General features: G+C 32.1%; 1 protein-coding gene across 6 annotated transcripts in view; it reads left to right on the top strand.

Annotated features, from left to right (window-relative positions):
- The window catches only part of Mon2 (MON2 homolog, regulator of endosome-to-Golgi trafficking), a 108363-nt gene that overhangs the window by 51652 nt on the left and 39384 nt on the right, over positions 1 to 17327 (top strand). For 4 of the 6 annotated variants that reach the window (XM_048805932.1, XM_048805921.1, XM_048805940.1 and 1 more), the window contains 12 exons: positions 1097 to 1281; positions 2045 to 2157; positions 2492 to 2596; positions 2939 to 3019; positions 3097 to 3170; positions 3260 to 3350; positions 7363 to 7464; positions 8043 to 8045; positions 8596 to 8706; positions 10708 to 10883; positions 13049 to 13211; positions 15158 to 15451. In XM_048805932.1, the coding sequence (XP_048661889.1) occupies positions 1097 to 1281; positions 2045 to 2157; positions 2492 to 2596; positions 2939 to 3019; positions 3097 to 3170; positions 3260 to 3350; positions 7363 to 7464; positions 8043 to 8045; positions 8596 to 8706; positions 10708 to 10883; positions 13049 to 13211; positions 15158 to 15451 (1498 nt within the window). The remainder of the gene's footprint in view (positions 1 to 1096; positions 1282 to 2044; positions 2158 to 2491; positions 2597 to 2938; positions 3020 to 3096; positions 3171 to 3259; positions 3351 to 7362; positions 7465 to 8042; positions 8046 to 8595; positions 8707 to 10707; positions 10884 to 13048; positions 13212 to 15157; positions 15452 to 17327) is intronic. The other 2 variants (XM_015483066.2, XM_015483065.2) reach the window with 1 other exon arrangement.

Raw genomic sequence — 17327 nt, 5'->3', positions numbered from 1 at the left:
GGGGAAAAAAAAAAAAAAAGAAAGGCATCACACTAGACTGGGCAGAGAGAGGCGATGGGAGGGGAGGGGCGGGGAAGGGGGGATAGGAAGGGCAGCAGAATAAAATAGACACTAGTATTGCTGTATGTATATACGTGTCTATATAACTAATGTGATTCTGCAACCTGCACACTTGGAAAAATGGGAAACCATACCCCACTTGACTCAAATGTATGATATGTCAAGATCATTGTATTGTCATGAGCAACTAATAAAAAAAAAGAATCTGTACTTCTACTAATGTCGACCAATTTTGAAAAATAATCCATCTGGAAAAACTGTATTAGCTGTGAAAATGACATTTCAATATTTAGAGTGCAGTTGGCTTAAGAGGAAGATTCCCTCTGTGGCCACATGTAGGCTGTGCATTTTTCTAACAGTTCAGCCTTTCAGAACTTCTGAAATCCGTTTAGTCTGGAAATTACTAGGGTCTAGTTCAATCAAAAAATAAGCCTGGGTTGCTAAAGGGTATATAGAAAGAACATTATAACTTATTTTTAATTGTTCATATCTTTGGAATACAGTGCGATAAAATATATGTATACAATGTGCAAGTGATCCTTATCATTTCTTCAAGAACATTATTCTTTTGCAGCCATTGCTCTTCCTCATCCTGTCCCTGCCCTGCCCTCTACCACAATTGTCACAGTGTCAGTGTTTTAATAGAAAATACAATCCCAAATTATAGAAAATCTATTCATTTTAAGACATACTACTATTTTTACAATGATCATTGTCATATTTAATTTATTTGATTTATTTTTCTTTAGGATTGCAGAATTTTTGCTGATTTTAAAATGCTCCATGTTTTAAGTTAAATCTTTTCAGTTCTTGATAATTTTCTTCCATAATAAATGTGTGCATTGTACGTTGTATTTACCCAGTTTAAATTTTCAGATATTATGTTAATTGGTTAAAATTCCTTCTTAAGTATATTGATTTTTGATATTTTGGGTAGATTTTCTTAAGACTTTACTGAATACCTAATTTCAAGTCATATTTTATAATTCAATTTAAAATAAGTTAATCAGTTAAATAAAATACCTTATCTTTTCAGCACAGATGAAGCTGCCACTGAGAATATCTTAAAAGCTGAACTGACTATGGCTGCTCTTTGTGGAAGACTGGGCCTTGTAACTTCAAGAGATGCCTTTATAACTGCAATATGCAAAGGTTCCTTGCCTCCGCATTATGCCCTTACTGTATTGAACACCACCACAGCAGCTACACTTTCCAGTAAATGTAAGACTTAAGCTTGTACAACGTTCCCTCCATCTTGTTGGGTGATATAGAGAAATGATTGTAGAAATTCTGAGTTCACATCTCTGCTGTTCCACTTACTAACTGTGTGATCTTGGGGAAGTGATTGTCCCTGAGCTTCAGTTTTTTTCCATCTCTTTAATACAGTGGGAGTGGGAAAGGATAATAATATCTTTTTAAAACACAATCATGCAAACAAAATAAAACTATAAGTCTGTTAAAAATTTAACATAATATTGAAATAGTGGTTGATATTTTGTATTAAATGGAACTAGTAGAATGGTTAATGTTTATAACTACTTAGGTTAAGCTCACCTTCAAAAATTCATTTACATTGAATACTTTAAGAGCATGTATAGTATACATTAATGTGATAGTAAAGTTTTCAAACTAAAAATATATTGCTCTCTGACTTTAACTATACAAGTATACTACAAATAGATGTTTAAACTTAATTTGTTCTAATTCCATTTTGTTTATGAAGATAATAACCAGAGTTTTATAATTTTTTTTACAATCGATACTGAAAACCACTTAATATTTGCTTAACTTATCTTGGTTTTTATACCCCATGAGTTTTCATAATGTTAGCACACTCATAATAGATATTATTGGTGTTTAAATAAAGTGTCATGGTAGAATTTTATTTAATCAAATTAATATTTTAAAATATTCTGTTACTCTTATTGCAATATAAAAAGCATTTTTTTTTTTTTACTTATTTCGACTTTCCTTTGTATTCTAGCATATTCTATTCAAGGCCAAAGTGTTATGATGATAAGTCCATCAAGTGAGTCTCACCAGCAGGTTGTGGCAGTGGGTCAACCTCTAGCAGTCCAGCCTCAAGGGACAGTAATGGTAATATATTTATTTTTGTTGGTTACCAATTAATTATCAAGGAAACATGTTTTACCCCTTTTGCATTTGCCAAAATTTATTACTGTAGTTATTACTTTCTTTTACCTGGAGAATATTTTTAGGAGAAACTGGTTAACTATTCAGTCACATTGTAATGAACATGACAACTTTTAGTCAGATTAATTTGTGTTTTGTAAAACTATTCAAACCTGTTTTCTTAATATTTCTGTGTTTTACTTTTAAAAAGTCTTTGAATGCATTAATGCTGCTTTATAAACTTACACTTTTTAAGAATGCTTAACAGATCTTGCAGATATATCCTTTTTCAATATAGCTAACTTCCAAAAATATCCAGTGTATGAGAACTCTGCTTAACTTGGCACACTGTCATGGAGCTGTTCTTGGAACATCATGGCAACTTGTCTTGGCAACTCTTCAGGTATGTTCAAGTACTTGGGTCAGAGGTTAGCATATTATTACTTATAATTGCTAACAGTTAAACTAAGCATTATCTATTGGTGCTTCACGCAGACCTATGACAGAGTAAGCATGTAAAATGAGAAGTTACAAAGGAATAAATGACATGGCTCATATCATAGAATGTGGTAGAGTGCTTCTCATAATGGCCTAAGTTCTACTGCTTACACTTGGTGTAATTATTTTATAAGAATATTAATTATTGATTTTAATTTTATTTACTAGTAGTTACTACTGCCTTTAATTCTAATTATTAGAATTTTTATAGTTTTATAAGTGTATTTGCTTTGTTTTAATTTTTCAGCATCTTGTATGGATTCTGGGATTAAAGCCTAGTAGTGGTGGTGCCTTGAAACCTGGAAGAGCTGTAGAAGGACCTAGTACAGTAAGTTCTAGTCCTTCTTATCTAATTAGTGCTTCCAAAAATGTCATGTTATATTTAATTTAATATGCTTCTCTTAGGTTCTGACAACTGCAGTGATGACAGATTTACCAGTGATTTCCAATATACTTTCAAGATTGTTTGAAAGCTCACAGTAAGAGTCAATTTTACATTTGATAGAAAAATATTTTACTAGCTATATATTTTAGATCAAAATATCTTATTTCTTCATTTTTATTTTAGGTATCTTGATGATGTATCATTACATCATTTAATAAATGCACTCTGTTCCTTATCTCTAGAAGCAATGGATATGGCCTATGGAAATAATAAGGTCTGATAATCTATCTTTCTATTCTAAATATAGTATTGCATTTACTCATATAAGATGTTATGATCTCAGTGTTTTGCTAGTAGGACCAATACTTAGTTTGTTAACAATAGACTGATTGATAGGTTTTTACCATTTTGGGTTATTATTTGTAGAAGGGGGAGTAAAGAAGACATGATTTGTGTTACTATTTATATGTCTAAATATGTTATATGACTTAAATTGTGCCCATTTTTCTTGTGCAGTGATTTTCTTTTTTCTTTCTTTTCTTCCTGTACCAGGGATTAAGCCCAGGGGTGCTTAACCACTGAGGCAAATCTCTATCCCTTTTTTATTTAGAGATAGGGTCTTTTATTTAGAGAGAGAGTTCCTTAGTGCCTCATTAAGTTGCTCAGGCTGGCTTTGAACTCACAGCCCTCCTGCCTTAGCTTCCTGAGCGGCTGGGATTATAGGAGTGTGTTAACTGCACCTGGCTCAAGTAGTGAATATTTCTAAAAACTATTTTTATAAAGAATAATGCATCATAATTTTTATGAATAGATTTCCTAAAATGTCACAGTAATGCTTGTGATTAAAATTTTTGATCAGAATATTACAGTATTTAAATTAAGGAATACATGTCTTCATTTCTCATGCCTTCATTGGGATCTAAAGGTAGTGACTCTCCTAACTTTGAAATTAAACTTTGTGTTTACTGATTAAATTAATAGAACAGTACTTTTGAATATTGACATTCAGAAACATTTCTTTATATTCAAATTTTCATTTTGTTATACTTGGAAAGCACGGGAAAATTTGGGCTTATTTATATCTTAGTAATATTTCAAATAAACTGTTTTCAGGCTGGGGATATATCTCAGTGGTAGAATGCTTGCCTGGTATGTGTGAGGTTCTGGGTTTGACCCTCAGAACCACACAAAAATAAAGTCCTTTCTATATTTTGAAATTAATGAATATAGTTTCACCATTTACAAATAGCATGAAGAAAACCCAGTAATTTATTTAACATATCTATATGTGTGGTCCAAAAATATGTTGTCTCCTTAATCCTTAATTCTGTGTACTGTGGCTTGTTATCTTTGCTCATGTGACTCACTCTCTAAGAAGAAATTCTCATTAAAGCATAGGTTTATTTATTATAGCATATAGCTAGATAATTACATAAACATTTAGGTGTTTGGAAACATGTATTAAAATTTGCTCCAAATTCAGGCAAGGATACAAGTATAGTAAACTAATCAATTTATTGATATGTGAGTAATCCTCCACCTTTGAGATTCTTAACACAAAACTATAATATTTTGAAGAGTGCCGTAAAGAAAAACATGCAAACTTATAATTTCTTGGGAATTTATGTGTTCATGTAACAAACACTCTGCTGGATGATATAAAAGAAATGACACTCTGCTGGAAGATATAAAAGAAATAGGTTTCTACTTTTAAATAAGATATAAACTGCTTCACTCTAGTTAAATCACAGTTAATTTGGTGTGAGAGTCTAAGCAAATAGTATAGATATTGCTGGGCTTTGTGGCACATGCCTGCAATCCCAGTAGTTTGATAGGCTCAGGCAGGAGGATCACAGGTTCAAGACCAGCCTCACAAGGCTCTGAGCAACTTAGCGAGACCCTGTCTCAAAAATAAAAAATAAAAAAGGGCTGGGGATATGGTTCAGTGGTTCAGTGCTCCTGGGTTTAATCTCTGGTAATCCCTGCCCCCACCACCCTCCTGTCCCCCCCAAAATATATAGTGTAGATATTATTTGATGAAACTTATTTTAGGAATTCTTAATTCTTTATTACATGAGATACTTATATATCTATTAAAATGAGTTAAGTTAGCCAAAATAAACTAGTGTGATTGGAACTAGATAGTAAAGGAATGGTAGGATTTAGATTTAAAAAGGCAAGCCAGGCGTGGTATCGCACACCTGTAATCCCAGTGTCTTGGGAGGCTAAAGCAGGAGGATCTCAAGTTCAAAGCCAGCCTGAGCAATTTAGCAAGGACCTAGCAACTCAGTGAGACCCTGTCTCTAAATAAAATACAACAAAAGGGCTCAGTGGTTAAGTGCCCCTGAGTTCAATCCCCAGTACCCCACCCCACCAAAAAAAAAAAAACAGATTATAAAAGGCAAATTCATGGAAATCAAAAGATAAAAATTTTACAAGAAATCATAATCAATGAGAGAAAAACAGGAGCTTTGGTGTTTAATAATTGTTGTTATCCTTGAAGAATACAATTTCAAGAGGGGCAGATGTGACTTTTAAGGAAGACTTAGAGGGAACAAATGTTGAAAACATGAATATACTGAGTAGTACTGAGATAATTTCTTATAAGAGTGGATTCACATCTCTCCATTTTAGGATTCAGTTTTATAAAGTGAAATGACAAATATGAAATGAAAATGAAAGCTTTATAAAAATATTCAAGTAATCTGCAAGGCCCTGGGTTCAATTCCCTAGCACAAAAAAGGGGGGAAAATTGAAGTATATATTATATTATAAATGTATTAAATACACACTTTATAAAAACATTTTTAGATGGAGGTTATTAAAAGTTCATTAGTCAGTTGTGACTTCTATAAAAAGTATTATAAGTGTGATAAATATGCAGATATCAATATAAGTTAATTTTCTACATTGTTAAGAAAATAGATTTAACAATGTCATCTGTTTTGAGTGAGTTAAATGTAGGGATTTCTATTGTAGAGATTACTTTAAAGTGACCAACATCTTGGTTTTGGTCTTCATTTCAGGAATTTGCACTAATGTGTTATGGATGTAATTTATTGTAAGGTTTGTAAATTCTTTCTTAGAAGGTGAGGCTGATAAGTATGAAGCAAAGCATATTACCCAGCTCAGTGTAACAATAGAAGTATTAAAGCAGCTATTTTTCATTGAGTGTTTTCTGTATGCTCACCACTGACTTAATTCATTTAATCACTTTAAACAATTTTATGAGCTTCAGTGTTAGCCTTCTCTTCTTACAAATGAAAACATGAAAATAGAGAGCTTAAGTAACTTGCCTGAGATCATTTATTTAGTAAACAGTAGAGTTTGGATTTGAATTTATCAATTTCTCAACCCAAAGCTTTACTCTTGCTAGTTACTCTTAACTTTGGGTGTTTTCAAAGTCACCTATGGCATTTTTAAAAAGTAAAAATGCCAACTGCATTCTAGGGTTCTTGAGTAAACTTGTTTAGGTGTGAATCCTAGGCATCTTTGTGTTCTTTTAAATGCTATACAGGATTCCTGTGTATATTCTGGCTAAAATAAGGAGAAAGGGGAAGAAGTAATACTAGACATCATTTGAGAGGGATTTCTTATGTGTCGTGTACTTTGTGATATGAGGTAGTTTCTATACTATTATTATCTCCATGTTACTGATTAAAAAGTTCAGTAGAGATAGCAATTTACCTAAGGTTACATAGCTGTTAAGTGGCAGAATCAAGATGAAATCCCAGACAGTTAAAACTTCATAGATGTCAGTCACAACCACAATACCATATTTTCTCTAGAATCATTAATTTTTCTGCCATCAAAATTTGTATACACCTCCACATTAGCATAGGCAGGAAGGGTCTTAAAACCTTAATGTACTTTAATTCACTGATTTCTACTAAGAAAGATACTATTAAGCATTTCCGTATTGGATATTGTCAGTACTATAAAAATGTTAGAAATATATAATAAAAAAATCTTTAAATTTGTAGATGTTTAAATGAAGTACTCTTATTGTTAGCCATTCTCTAGGTTAAGTATAACTTTTGGACTTTCCCCTTTCCCTGTAAAAGCGGTTTCAATCAAATAATCTAATTAGGATCTATTCTGAATAGTTAAGAATATCTTGACAGAAAGGCTTGTTTTGTGACAATAGGTTTTGTTATATTTATTAAGTAACTTTATATATGCTAATTAATGATACTCATGCTCTTTAGGGTATTCTGTTTTTATTTACAGTTCATGTACTCAGAATTCTCCTTATAATATTAAAATGCAATATGTTTTCTCCCTAGGAACCATCTCTGTTTGCTGTTGCCAAATTGTTAGAAACTGGTCTAGTTAACATGCACCGAATAGAAATTTTATGGAGACCTCTTACTGGTCATCTACTTGAGGTAAACTCTTTCTTAAATATTATATTTTATTTTTTTATTAATAAAGACATCCACATTGAGCCAGTAGTTCCAGATAACCAAAGTATTAACTTTCCTTGCCCCTTTCCTGTGCATTTACATCTGTGTATTTTATCAAGGACTAATGTTGTGTAGTGATTGGTTTGGTGAGGGAGTAGATTGCTTTTATTGGCTGAAAATGGGTGAAATTTTTAAATTGATAAATATCAGAGAAATCAGCTGTCAGCTTATTATACAGTCTCATGATCCATTAGGCCAGTTGGAGCTGAGAGTTAGTAGTAAACACTGTTCATTTACAGATTTTTGCTACAATTATGAGATAACCTATTAGGGGAAAATCTATTTGGTATTTTTAACCATAGATAGTGCCAGGGGATTTTATCGAATTTACATTATCTTGCATTCAGTTTGAGAGTACTCTTAATAATTAGTTGCTGCTTAATAGCCAGCTTCTTGTGTTAGTACATGTGTCTATATACAATTCAGGTTTGTGTTATCGAGGTCATTTGATATTATTTTGGAAACCTGAGAAAGTTATTATTAGAAAAACTGACATACAGAAGGTTTTCTCTTTATTTTTTCAGAATTATTTTTAAGAATAAGTAAAGGATATGAGCTGATTTCTTCATGATTGGATCATCTCATCAAATGGGAACAGATAAAATTTTTAAAATGTATCGCAGTCTTTGATTGTGAACTTAATTAAGAACTTAGCATTGGGATTAGAGATGTAGTTCAGTATTAGAGAACTTGCAGGGACCTGGGTATAATCTCCAGCACTGAAAAGAAAAAAAGAAAGAAAACCTTAGTATTTCAGCTTGCCGCTTTTGTTTGCTCTGATGATGTGTCCTTTACTATTATGAAATCCTTTCTTTTCTGTGACTTGTTTTAGTTTCAGCTTTTTTCTTTTGTCTTCTCTTTGTTGCTTCCTCTTGCCCTCATTCAGAAGGTAAGCTTACTGACATTTTTGATGTAAGTTTTCTTCCAATCCTTACTTGATGTAATTTTTAAAAGGTAAAAAGAAAATGTAATATTTTAATTTTTCTTTGCTCAACTGATTCATAGTTATGTACACAAATTAAATATTTGATTTTTCAACATATGTACCTTCAGGTCTGCCAGCATCCAAACTCTCGAATGAGAGAATGGGGAGCAGAAGCTTTAACTTCACTTATTAAAGCAGGATTAACATTTAACCATGAGCCTCCACTTTCACAGAACCAGGTAAAAAAGAATACTTAATATGAAATTATCCTTTTCTATATGTAGTTTTTCAAGTAGATAATATTCTAATAGAGGGTTTTTAGAAATGTTTTATTTTGTATTTAGGCTATTGATGTCTTATTAAAGGTAAGAGATTCTTGGTCTTCATGAAAAAATTTTAAACACTTCATGAATGACACTGAATTAAGTTAATAAATTACATAGATTGGTCTTCTAGTTTACAGGTTTTACTCTTCATGAAGTGCTAAGGCTTCATTTTAGAGCTTTGACCTTTTTGGTCCTTACATCTCTGACTTTTTCCTTTTGCTATACTACATGGAGAGAAAACAAATGGCAGAAGAAATATGCACAATAAAATAGATTTTCATTTTTAAAATTTTAAGTTATTTTTTACTTTTTAGAGTATATTTAAAATATTCATCATTTTGATACTCTTTATCATTCACATATATCTTACACAGTTATTTCAGTCAGCTTTTTTGCTGCTGTGACTAAAGGCCTGACCAGCACAATTGTAGAGGAGGAAAGGTTATTCAGGGGCTCACAGTTTCAGAGGTCTCCATACATAGACAGCAGGCTCCATTTCTTGGGGCTTGAGGTGAAGCTGAACATCATGGCAGAGTGTGTGGTAAAGGGGAGCAGTTCACATGGTGATCAGGAAACAGAGAAAGAGGTCTCCTATTGTCATATACAAATATATACCCCAAAGCCATATCCCCAATGAAGCACTTCCTCCAGCAACATCCCACCTGCCTCCAGTTTCCACCCGGTTAATCCCATCAGGGATTAATTAACTGATTAAATTGACGTACAACCCAATCACTTCTCCTTCAAACCTTCTTGCGTTGTCTCACACATGAGCTTTTGGGGGATACCACATCTGAACCATAGCAACAGTTTTTAAAAGTCCACCAAAGTTTTACTGCTTCAGGACTGAGTAGGAATGAAGCATTTAATAAATATTCTCATTGCCCCCACATCTATTGTATTACAGTTCTACAAATTTACTCAACATGTAATTATTCAGCGTAGCTCTTGGAACAGAGTAGTCAACAAGACAGAAAAGATACATATTCTTTTACATCTTACATGTTAGTGATTTTATATATTTTTCTACATTTTGAATTTTTTTAAAAAAATAGTTGTGTAACTACTCCAGTATTTTCAATGTTCACCTTAATACTTGATGTATAGTTAGAGCTTAATAAATTATTTGTTCAGTCAGTAACCAAATAAAGAACTCTTAAAGAAAAGAAAAACATGAAAAAAAAAAAATGAAGCAAGTGCTTTCAGATACTGAAGAGGATAGAGTCAAGTGCTCTTGTTTACTCTGCAACAAATTTCATGGTTTTATGTCATCTTTGTTAGAATTTGCCATACTTATTCATTTTCTAAACATTTTATTCCCTTTATTCCATCACACTTAGGAATTTTAAATTTGAATACATGTAGTAGTATAATAATAAAGAATATTAAAGGTGATTTTAGTAATTGGTAATTGTTTTCTACTCTTCAAATACTGCTAGAGATATATGTTCTTTAATGAAATTGATTTTTATATGGTTCTATATTTATTATCTTTCAAAGTAAGATACCTACCCTTTTATCTTGAAATATAACATCTTAAAAACTTGGCTTTTTTTCCTCATTAAAAATATAAATGACAAATCTCTGATGAATACTGTTAGAGAAGTCATGTTCAATGTTTATTTTAGTAGGAAAAAATTCTGCTTACCTTGGTAGTCTAGAGTGATGGTGAATTTAACAAGCAGTGAAAGCAACAAGCTGGGTGCTGTGGTGCATGCCTATATAGATCCAACACTCAGGAGGCTAAGGTGGAAGTATCAATTGATCCCAGAAGTTCAAGACCAGCCTGGGCAACAAGTCAGATGTTGTCTTAAAAGAAAAGAAAAAATAAATAAAGATAAGAAAAAGGGAACAACAAAGAATTCCTCTCTTTTTAAATTTCTCTTCCTAATGAGTTTCTTGTCTGCTTTTCAGAGACTGCAATTGCTTTTATTGAATCCATTAAAGGAGATGTCCAATATTAACCATCCAGATATACGACTGAAGCAATTAGAATGTGTGTTGCAGATTCTGCAGAGTCAGGGAGACAGTCTAGGACCTGGTTGGCCATTGGTTCTTGGAGTCATGGGAGCAATCAGAAATGATCAAGGGTAAGTTTTTGAAATTAATATCCCCAAAATAATACAAGTAGAAGGGGAATCCATCCTAAAAATCATGCAGTATAGTAATTTTTTATGCATGTCCTTTCTGTATAAATCCAAGACCCATAATAGTTTTTCTTAAACTACCCCCAAGTGGCTATAGGGAATTTTTAGGTATTATTACCATTGTTTTAAAAGGATGGGAATATTGCTGTTTGACCTTTATGTTAGAATACAAGGTTCTTATTTACAATAAGATAAACAGACCAATTTAAAAATTTTTATAATACACCCAAAGATTAGACTTTTTATAAGATTTGGATTTGTTAAAACAAATATTTGATAAGATACAAAATAACCTTTAGGAGTGTGACTTCACTGTGTGTATGAGGAAATCTAAGAAATTGCTTTAAAATAACTTGCATTTATTTATTAAACACTTATTCTGTGTATTTCAGATATTGTGCTTACTAGTTATTCTGAGTATACAGATAAATAGCTCCTGCTTTAAAATAGAATCCAAGGAAGTAAGTAATTTGTTATGCCATGAAATTATTAAGGCTCTAGGTGGAAGGGGACAAAGCAAAAATTATAAAAAGATGCAGATGTCATAGATACCACCATGACAGCAGCAAGAGGTTAAGGTGGGAAACAAGAAAGTCTACAAATGCTCTCTAAGAATAAGAGGAGATGGATTTGAGTTATTTAACCAATTAACTCTAGGTATATGGAGGCATGAAAATCAGGCATGATTCTCAAATTTCTGACTTAGGCAATTAGTTTAGTGGATGATGGTATCATTAACTATATAGGGAATACAGAAAGAAGAGCAAATTTGAAGTCGATGTATGATCTTATTTAATTTAGGATTTAATTTAGGGTAGAACTCCAGTGGAGAGATTTAGCAGACACTGGATAGATATATTTGTATATAATTCTGCAATAGGACTCATAGTGTCTTATTTTATAATAAGTATAGGAGTTTTAGCTGATTGAGATACTTGAAAATATTAAGAAAAACTAAATGTTCTTAAACGTTCATAGTAGTAAATTTTCTTTTTTTTTAAATATTTATTTTTTTGATTAGACATGATACCTTAATTTTGTTGATTTATTTTTATGTGATGTTGAGGATCGAACACAGGGCCTTGCACATGCTAGGCGAGTGCTCTACCACTGAACCATAACCCCAGCCCAGTAAATTTTCTTAAATGCTATAAAATATTGAGGTAATTAGGCATAATGGTGCACACCTGTAACCCCAGCAACTAGGAAGACTAAGGCAGAGGGTAATAGGTTCCAGACCAGCCTGTACAACTAAGTGAGACCCTATCAAAATAAAAAATAAAAAGGGCTGGGGATGCAGTTCAGTGTTAGTGTGCTTCTGGGCTTAATCCCAAGTACTACACCTCCCTCCCCCCAAATAAAAGAGGCAAAGGGAGATCAGCTTAGATCAAGTTGAAGTTATTTTTCTCAGTGTATATAATAGGACATTATAAAAGTGAAATGAATTAATATGTGGAAAATGTTTAAAAAGTACATGACATACTAATAAAAGGTAGTTATTATAACCATCCTTTTCATTATTTACCATCAGAATTTTTCTTCAAAACCAAATTCTTTTTATTTTTTTATTTGAAATTCAAAATTCACTCTTCTTACAGTTTACATTCATAGAATGTTATATTCCTTTGAAGATTTAAAGAAGATAATTGAATATTTATAAAAGAATGAAGAACACATTTTCATTTATTGAGCAAATTATGGTTATTAACATGTGCACGGCATTGTGTAAGATATTGGGGATACAATGGAGAGAAAAGTAGCTATGCCAATTTACCATTCTTATTCATTGTCCAAATTTTCTTTTGGTTACTTGATGTAAAGTACAAGTAGAAATAATACATTGCTAATACTCATTTTCATATCCTTTTTCTTAATCTGCTAATTTTATTTCTTACTATCTCTGAGGTTCTTTATTATTAGTTGTATATTTTAAAGTAAGTATATCATTTTTACATTTATAAATATTGAAGTACTATATGATCTATATTAGGGAGGGTTTTCTTGTTAAAATTGTAAAATAAAATTTTGCTTGTTCAAATTATTGTAAGGTATATGCTTTTACACATTTCTTTTAAATGCATCAATATACATTTCTTTTGTGTTTTCAGAGAATCCTTGATACGAACCGCATTCCAGTGTCTTCAATTAGTTGTGACAGATTTTCTACCAACAATGCCTTGTACTTGCTTACAGATAGTTGTAGATGTTGCAGGTAGCTTTGGACTTCATAACCAAGAATTAAATATTAGTTTAACTTCAATAGGTTTATTGGTAAGTATCATTGCCTTTCTTACGATAGTATAACTTAGAAATTACTGTTATACAGTTGGAAGTGAATGCCAAACAAGTATGGTTTTGGCTCTAAGAAAATTATTTGAATGACTGGAATATCAAATATATCTTCCATGAAGAATTAAATAACATAAGAAATAATTCATAATAGCAGAATATTTGGAGAACTTTTGATATATTGAAGATTGACTTTTATAAGGTTTGTTGTGAGATGATGTAGTAAACAAACTATATATACATAAGGAAAACCATTAGTTAATTTTAATGTGAAAGTTTACTGATTTTAAATATACTTTAATAACATTTTCTTGGACTATTCATTTGTAAGTAAAGCTTCAATAGAATTCTGTACCATTTACATAGTCCTGTCTAGGAGACAAGAAATCATAGGAGAAGACCCTGGGCTCTGGGGGATATATATAAAATATGAATTATATTTGACTCTTATTCTTGAGTTATAGACCTCTGAGCCTCATTTTACACATTTTGAAAAAAGAAATAATAAAATCTAAGTTAGGATATTGTCAACATTATATGAAGTCAACATGAAAGGAGCTATATATTTAAGACAATTGTTTAGAGTTTTAAAAATACATATTATAATGCAGACGGTTTATAAAGTTGAACTTAAATTTCCCTCACAAGCCAGGCAAGGTGGCACATGCTGTAATCCCAGTGGCTCAAGAGGCTAAGACAGGAGGATAGTGAGTTCAAAGCCCTCAGCAACTTAGTGAAGCCCTGTCTCAAAATTGAAAATAAAAAACAGGTTGGGGATGTGGCTCAGTGGCTGGGCATTCCTGAGTTCAGTCCCTGGTACCTCAGATAAATAGATAAATAAATAATTCCCTCACAAGCTAGATAAGTTAGTAGTTTACTCTTAAAAATATAGTTATGTGGGGCTGGGATTATGGCTCAGCGGTAGAATGTTTGCCTAGCATGTGTGAAGTGCTGGGTTCCGTCTTCAGCACCACATAAAAATAAATAAAATAAAAGTATTGTGTCCAACTACAACTAAAAAAATATTAAAAATATAATTATGTAAAAAAAAAAAAAAGCATGTTATATATAAAATTGCTTCCCACAAGTGGTTGGTTAGTTCATTGTTATTTACTGCAGGTGTCATGTCTTTTATTTTACATTTATGTTTACAGTATTGGATCCCCTACATTTTTATCAATGGCATAAATTATCATTAATTCTCTTATTATATTTTGGTTGAGAATAAAGTTATAGGCATGCTTGAAGATAGTAATTGTTCTTTTTTTGTATGTAAAATTATAAATAAAAACTGGGCATGGTGTCATATACTTATAATCCCAACTACTTGGGAGGCTGAAGAAGGATTGCAAGTTTGAAGCCAGCGTCTGCAATTTAGGGAGACCTGTCCCAACAAACCAAAAAGGTTTAGGGATGTAGTTCATTGGTAGAGTACCACTGGGTTCAATCCCCAGTACTGCAAGTAAAGGAAGAGAGAGAGGAAGGAAGGAAGGAAGGAAGGAAAGGAAGACTATACAGTTATTGTGTAATGATATTAAGGCATTGTTAGTAATTTAACTATGATAGTAATGGTATTATTGGTTATGTTTTAGCAATTGTTTTATCAAGGTGTATATTAATACATTGAAGTACCTTATATTCTCCTTGTTTTCTGCATGTACTTGAACTTTTTCACAATAAAACGTTTAAAAAAAAAAGGTCAGGGGAGCAGGATAGTGCTAGAGAAGATGGATTGTTCTCCTGGAATCCGAAACATGATAGAGGAAGTAAAGATGTTTCCATTGAATTTATTCTATGAGAAAGGAGATTTATGAAGTAATTTTTTAAATGTTTTACTATGAAAAGTGAAACAACCACATTACTTATTAACTTATGTGTTTAAAACAAAATCTGTGAATAAAGTGATATTTTTCTGCTTTTTTCCTTAGTGGAATATTTCAGATTATTTTTTCCAAAGAGGAGAAATTATTGAAAAAGAATTAAATAAAGAAGAGGCAGCACAGCAAAAGCAGGCAGAAGAGAAAGGAGTGATTTTAAATCGGCCGTTCCACCCTGCACCACCATTTGATTGCTTATGGTTATGTCTTTATGCAAAATTGGGTGAATTGTGTGTGGACCCCCGTCCTGCTGTCAGAAAGAGTGCAGGGCAGACTCTGTTTTCTACAATTGGTGCACATGGAACTTTATTACAGCATTCAACCTGGCACACCGTTATTTGGAAGGTACTATAAAGTAGCTTGGGCTTTCAGCTTTTAGTTGAGACATGCTTTTATAGTGTATTTGTTTTTTTCAGTTAAACTTGTTTCTTTTTATTTTTTAAAGAGTTTCCATGCATTTGTATATTTGACAAGACAAAAAAAATGTCATATTTTAAAATTATACCTCCCACAGAAAAAGTTAAATATTAAAAGTTCCATTTCTGTTGTTCATCTCTTATTTTTTGTCTCATGTTCTATATGTGCTTTTCTTTTTTTTCACTCCTTTGTTTTCCAAAAGGTAAAACAAGGATTTGTGAAACCAACAATACCTTATAATAGAGTTGAAACCTTATAATAGACCCCAAAATATTTTCTTAAAAATTAATAATATATTTTCTCTAGTTAAAAAGAATTAAAACCATCTTTCCATCCTTATTGTTTAAATTTTTATTTATTAAAAATAATTAAAAATTAAAGTTAAAAATAATTTAACTGAAAAGTAAAAATTTTATGTTAATGGTAAAAGCCCTGTTTGCTTCTGTCTTCTGTTTCACCTCTGTCTCTTGGCTCCTCCTCAGATCCCAAACATGCTTAAGTCCCTCTTTTCTTTTTTTAACCTAAGTTTTATTTATTTATTTATTTTTCTGTGGTACTGAGGATCAAATCCAGTGCCTCACACATGCTAGGGAAGTGTTCTACCACTAAACTACAACCTTAGCCCAAAGTCCCTCTTTTTTTTTAATGAACATTTTTTCTAATTCTTGTTTTGCTTTTAAATAGCTTCTGCTTCTTTTTTTCCTCCCCAGATACATTCTACCTCTCTGAGTGCTATTCCCAGCCCTTTTTAGGTTTTGTTTTCAGGGAGTTTTACTAAATTATCCATGCTGGTCTCAAACTTGTAAACCTTCCGCCTCATCCTCCCAATCAGATAGTCCCAGCTAAGTAGCTTCATTTTTAATATTTTTGTTGCCTAAGTTGCAATGATTTTTTTCTTCCTCACTTCCCCATTCCCTTGTTCCTTGTAATTTGATTTCCAAATTATTCTACTTCAGGGTAAGGTCTCTTAAACATTAGAGTGCGATAGAGTCATTTAGCGGATTTGTTTAAGGTTTCTAGCTCCACCCTAGAATTGACCTCCATTATTTCAGATTTTTTGGCCTGGAGTGGAAAATTCAGGAAAATTCACATTTCAGTTAAGCTTCTGGGTGACGCTGATGCTGCTGGTTCCAAAACCATACTTTGAGAACCACAGAAATCATTCATAGACTATAGATGGTCTTCTGTTTCCCAAGTCCTTTGGCCTATACCCAGTGCTAGTCCTATTTATTTTTTGTTAGCATTTAATGTTATTATCTTCTTGAAATTTTCTTTCTTTATCTTTTGTTTCACAGCATGTATATATTTCTCTATTTATTTTTAATTTTGTTTTTCATTGTGCTTATTCCTAAGTGCAAATATTCCCCAAATTATAATTAATTCTTGCTTGTTGATTTCTTTCTTTCTTTTTTTTCTTTCTAGCACCCTTAGCTAGTCCTAGAGCTTCAGTTGTAACCTCAATTTGGATATCTTCCATAAATATATTTTTTGCCTGGAACCTTCTCCTTAACCTTTGTTGTTTTTGTTGTTGTTGTTGTTTTAACATTATCTCCATGGATGTCCCATTGATAACAAGTCTTACATGATGTTCTGTTTAGTTTATTTTAATGTTTTATATTTCATGACCTTAAATATGACTTGAAAATACATGGTTACTTTAATTGGTCAGTTTCATCTAATATGGGGATTAATAAGACTGTCAGAGGGCTGGGGATATAGCTCAGTTGGTACAGTGCTTGCCTCGCGTACAGGAGGCTCTGGGTTCACCCCCCAATACCACCAAAAAAAAAAAAAAAAAATAAGA

The sequence above is a fragment of the Marmota marmota genome, unplaced genomic scaffold, assembly GCF_001458135.2.
Source record: "Marmota marmota marmota unplaced genomic scaffold, marMar, whole genome shotgun sequence".
Classification (NCBI taxonomy): domain Eukaryota; kingdom Metazoa; phylum Chordata; class Mammalia; order Rodentia; family Sciuridae; genus Marmota; species Marmota marmota.
Note: the sequence above shows the minus strand (reverse complement) of the source record. Positions and strands in the feature narration are given on the sequence as shown.